Source organism: Elephantulus edwardii, unplaced genomic scaffold (genome assembly GCF_000299155.1).
Source record: "Elephantulus edwardii isolate Elephantulus edwardi_28Jun2011 unplaced genomic scaffold, EleEdw1.0 scaffold00217, whole genome shotgun sequence".
NCBI classification, from domain to species: Eukaryota; Metazoa; Chordata; class Mammalia; order Macroscelidea; family Macroscelididae; genus Elephantulus; species Elephantulus edwardii.
The window spans coordinates 4,474,465-4,479,385 of NW_006399967.1; the positions used below are offsets into that span (position 1 = coordinate 4,474,465).

General features: G+C 56.4%; 1 protein-coding gene across 1 annotated transcript in view; it reads right to left on the reverse strand.

The window, feature by feature from the left end:
- Positions 1-2,211: 2,211 nt before the first annotated feature.
- CDC34 (cell division cycle 34) overlaps positions 2,212-4,921 on the reverse strand; it is a 5,258-nt gene continuing 2,548 nt past the window's right edge. The window contains exons 4-7 of the mRNA XM_006898026.1: positions 4,612-4,698; positions 3,946-4,043; positions 3,656-3,790; positions 2,212-2,459 (exon numbers count right to left, since the gene is read on the reverse strand). Coding sequence (XP_006898088.1) covers positions 2,249-2,459; positions 3,656-3,790; positions 3,946-4,043; positions 4,612-4,698 — 531 coding nt within the window. The 3' untranslated portion in view covers positions 2,212-2,248. The remainder of the gene's footprint in view (positions 2,460-3,655; positions 3,791-3,945; positions 4,044-4,611; positions 4,699-4,921) is intronic.

The following is a 4,921-nucleotide window of genomic DNA, read 5'->3' on the forward strand; positions in this document are numbered from 1 at the left end:
TGGGAATGAGGGTCAGAGACGGTGAGGTTGGCAGAGGGTAGAGCAGCATTTAGGGCTCTTGTACATAGGGTCACTATGAGTTGCAAGTGACTTGACGGCACATAACAACTTCAACACAAAAAGCAAATACTTAACGAAGACCATGGCTGGATAGGTGCACCTTAGTCTCTAGACTGACATTGTTGCTCCTCAGTACTCTGGAGAGGCCCTTGACAGCAGATTTTCCCAGTGCAAGTTGTCTTTTTGGTTTCCTGACTGCTGGTGCCAAGAGTGTTGATTGTGGAGCCAAGCAAGTTGAAATTGTTAACAACCTCAATCTCTTCTCCATCTATCATGATGTTGTGCCAGTTGGCCTAGTGGTTAGAATCTGTCTTCTTTTTTTTTAGAATCTGTCTTCTTGATGTTGAGCTTCAGTCTATATTGAAGATTACAGTCCTTGACTTTCTACAGCAAGCACTTCAGGTCTTTCTCAGTTTTGGCAAAGTGTCAGCTGTTTTTAAGAACTTTAAATACACATTTAAAACAATTCATAAGAAAATTTCAAAAGTAAACCAGATGACCACCTTGCCAGAAGTCCTGCTCCCCTGGGCGCACCTGGCCACTCACAGCCTGTGCCCACATGGTTTAAAAGGCAGTGCTGACCTGCATTTGTGGCACCAAATCCAAAGGCAGACTCCAGTGGGTAGAAGGTAAGGTCCACACCAGTACTCAGCCTGCCCTTTTCTGGAAGCTTCCTGATAGTAGACCCCAACCGTACTGACCTAACCAGCCCCACTCATTTACATGTGAGTCTTCCTCCATAGCCTCTGGCTTGGTTCTCCGCAGATACACACCTCCCAGGCCCTGTCCCCACTCGCCTGTAGCCAGGACCCCCAGGGCCAGCAGCAGCAGCTGCAGTGGGTGCTCCATGGTTACAGCAAGTGCCAAGCGGGCCCAGGGCCTCCTCAGGGTCATGGGTTGGTGATGCTTTTCTGAGTGACTTCTAGATTTCAGTTGTTCCAAAGCAAACTGTTATGAACCCCACATTCTAGAACACCAGTGTGTTACAAACAGCTACGTTTGTGTCCTGGAGCCGGAGGGAGGCCCCATGCTGGCCACTGGTCCCAACCAGGCCTTAGGGCCCTGCCTCCTCGGGGTCACCTGCATAGCAGGCATCTCCCTTCTGTCCAAGGTTTCCAAGCTTAAGGCTGACTTGGGGAAGGGCCCTGACCTGATGCTTTAAGACAACTCCCTCCAGAAATGAGGCCTGGAAGCTGAAAAGGAGCCCTTATAAACATCCTGAAGGGCCTGCCAGCCCTGTCTGGGTCTCATGGAGCTCAGAACAATGAGCAGGACTATGTCCGTAAAACTTTATTGACAAGTACATTCATTTGCTACAGCTGTGGACCCCAGGGCTCTTGCGATCAGGGTCTCCCTCATACCCCACAACCACCTGCTGGGCTTAGAGGAAACAGCTTCACACTCCCACCCCAGCTGGGGAAGGCAGTGGGAGGGGATGGGAGGAAGCCATGTTCTACAGCTCCACCAGCAGGCCTCCAACAACGAACTCAAGAGGACAGCTGGGGGACATCCAAGCTGAACCTTCCAGATTTCACTTGATCCTGCCAATGCCCCTTCCCCAGGAACTGGAATGACCAGGAAGCAGGCCTTGGGTCTTTTGGGCCAGGGGTGAGGCCTGGGCTGGGCGTCAGCAGGGCAAGTTCTTCTGGTTTAGGTCCTGGCCAGAGGGACCAGTCACTCCCAGGTCCAGAGCTCTGGGTGCACCCCTGACCACATGCAGGTGCTGGCCGCAGGGTCAGGGTGTGCCCTCCAGGGGGCCAAGCTGAAGCTATGCTGCTCATAAACATGTTTTATTTAAACTCCAAACCAACCACAGCAGAGAAGAGTGGTAGCACGGTGCCCATCCACACATGTGCCAGGACAGCTTGGGTCCATGCCAGAGGGTCCACCCCAAAACCCCTAGCTGTCCATACTCTCTCAGGGCCCCGAGGCCCCTAATGCCCCATGTATGAGCCTCCCTGCTGTATGTCCTCCAAACAGAACTGGGCACCCTAAAGAGGTGTCCCGGCTCTGACCACCTGACCTGGGTGACCACCGGCACTCCAATAGGTGACCCAGGTTGCTGAGGGTGGAGAGGCAGAGCAGAGCCAGAACACAAAGACCTCTGTGAGGTAGAGTCTCGGGCGGGCGGCTGCCACACAGTCCCGTCCGTGAGGTAAAATCTGTGTTTATTGGGCAGGCGGGCGGGTCAGGACTCTTCGGTGCCCGAGTCATCCTCGTCCCCGAAGCAGCTGTCGGCGCCTTCCTCCAGCTCACCGTCTTCGTAGTAGTCGTCGTAGAAGAGGTCCGAGACCTCGTCGGCCACCGGGGCCTTGGTCTTCACGCAGTACTCAGCCAGGGTGGTTGGCACCTTCACGCCGTCCCGCTCTGCGTCCACCTTGGTCCCCAGAACCTGCTTCCTGAGGAGGTGGCAAAATGAGAGTGGGTTCTGGGCCCACCCCCGAGCACTCGATCTCTCCTACATGCTGGCGGTCATCACGTCTGGACCACCTCCAAGCACTGGATCTATTCTACATGCTGATGGCCATCACGTCTGGACCTGGAGAGACCAGGCCACATCTGAAAATCTCGACAAACAGCAGAGAGTAAAGGAGAACAAATTTTAACCAAGAAGGACAAAGGAAATCGCCCAGCCCAGTGAGACCTCCATGGAGGACAGGGGAGCCCCAGTGGACAGAGGCACCTCCTCCATGGAGGAGAAGGGAGCCCCACTGGATGAAGGGAGCCCCAGTTGATGAGGAGACCTCCATGGAGAACAGGGGAGGCCCCTGGATGAGGAGACACCTTCAGAAGACAGGGGAGCCCCATAGGATGAGGAGAGACCTCCATGGAGAAGAGGGGAGCCCCCTGAATGAGGAAAGACCTCCACAGAGGAGAGGGGAGCCCCATTGGAGTGGATGAAGAGACCTCCACAGAGGACAGGAGAGGCCCCTGGATGAGAAGACCTCCAAGGACGAGGGGAGCACCCTCATGAGGGTAGGGCCCCAGAGTGAGTAGTAATCCGCCTGCTCTCCCCACAGTAAGTTCTCATTGAGACAAAAAGCGTTCAGTAGCCCAGTCATGAGCACTGGCAGGACCAGGAGAGGGACACAGCCAGGCAGAGATGCAACCTCAACGTGCAGGGACCCCACCTCAGAGCTACTCCATAGCTGTCCACCACCTCATCCTCACAGCCTGGTCCCAAGTCTAGGTTCGCTCAGCCAGGAGCAAGGTATAGAGACAACCTCCATATAAAGCTGCCTGGTGTGAGGTCATCTGCAGGTGTGTCCAAAAACAGACCCGAGACAAAACAACCCGAGTGAAGAGTGACCCACACATCTGCCCCAAGGTCCCCCTGGGGTGGTAGTAAAAGTCCTTAAACACCTGGAGCACTGGCCACTGCAAGGAGGCCACCACAAGGGCCAAGTGAGAACAAAGACTGGCTGTTCTTACAGAGTCCGGTGTTTCCAACCACGGGCCAGAGTGCTCGGGCTGGAGCAAGGAGACAGGTGGGGGCCCTGCCGGGGCAGGGAGGAGGGTGGGGATCCTGACCGTGCTGCTGGGAGGACTCAGTCTGCGGGGTGGCCCCGGTCCCACCCATGATCAAGGCCCTCACCGGATGATGTCGGTGTACTCGCGGTCCTTCCCCTTGCTCTCCTTCCACTTCCGGTACATCACAGATGCGTCCACGTTAGCCGGAGAGAAGGTGTTGGGCTCATTGAGGAGGGAGATGACGCTCAGAAGGATGGTCCTGTGAGGACATGAGTCAGCCAGGAGCTGACCGCTCTGCCCAGACACTGAGACCACGACAACCCTTTCTATGACCCTTCCTGAAGGAGAACCATTCAGACACGGGACCAGCACCCTGCCCCCATGTCCTCTGGGCCTGGGGCAAAGCGGTCTCACCTGACATTCTGAGTAGGGTTCCACCGCTCTGACGGCAGCTCCCCACTCTGGGGGTCATCAACAGGGGGGTGTAGGATGGAGATGCACACATCCCCTGTCTGTGCAGGGGCGGGGAGGGAGAGGGCACGTGAGCAGTGGCCCCTGGGAACTGCATGCCAGGGGCCGGTGTGCACGTGTGTGTTCCAGCTCCCCGACACTCTCACATACAACACTCACACATGCCCCCAACACACCCGCTCTGCAAAACACACTCACACCACACACGCCGCCCACGCTCAGTACATTCACGTTCCCAGACACCGCCCGCACCTGCTCACCAGCACCCCCATCAGTGAAGGCACGACGGTACATGTGCTCACAGACTCACCGAGCACACACTCCACATGCACATTCAACAGGTCCATCCCGACACGCTCACACCCGGGTGTGTGTGCACATCTCCTCCCTACGCATGCACCACCCCAGCACACACGTGCTCACCTCGGCATGCATGTCCACGTGGTCTTCACGCCCTGGCACGTTCTCACCCCACCATGCTTATGCACACCCCCTCCCGTTCCACTCTTCATGTGCTCTCGTACCCACGCACACCAACCCTACCTGCTAGGGGCCAACATGCACCCACATGCTCAGATTTCCTCCTAACCTGAAAACACACATACTTACCTCATATATGTTCGGGTGCCACATCTTGGTCAGAAATCGGAAAGCTGGAGGGGAGTACGGGTAGTCGATGGGGAATTTGAGGCGAGCCTGTGATGGGAGGGGCACAGTGAACCAGAGGGATGTCAATAGGGGCTGGGCAGGTGGGGAGGCCAGGCCTTGGGGAGACTGTACAAACAAGGGAGCTGGACCAGTGACAGCAGGCTCAATGAGGACATGGGGGGGGACACAGGTGGGTCAGCACCAATACACCCAGGGCTGTGGGCTCAATGAGGACATGGGGGGGACACAGGTGGGTCAGCACCAATACACC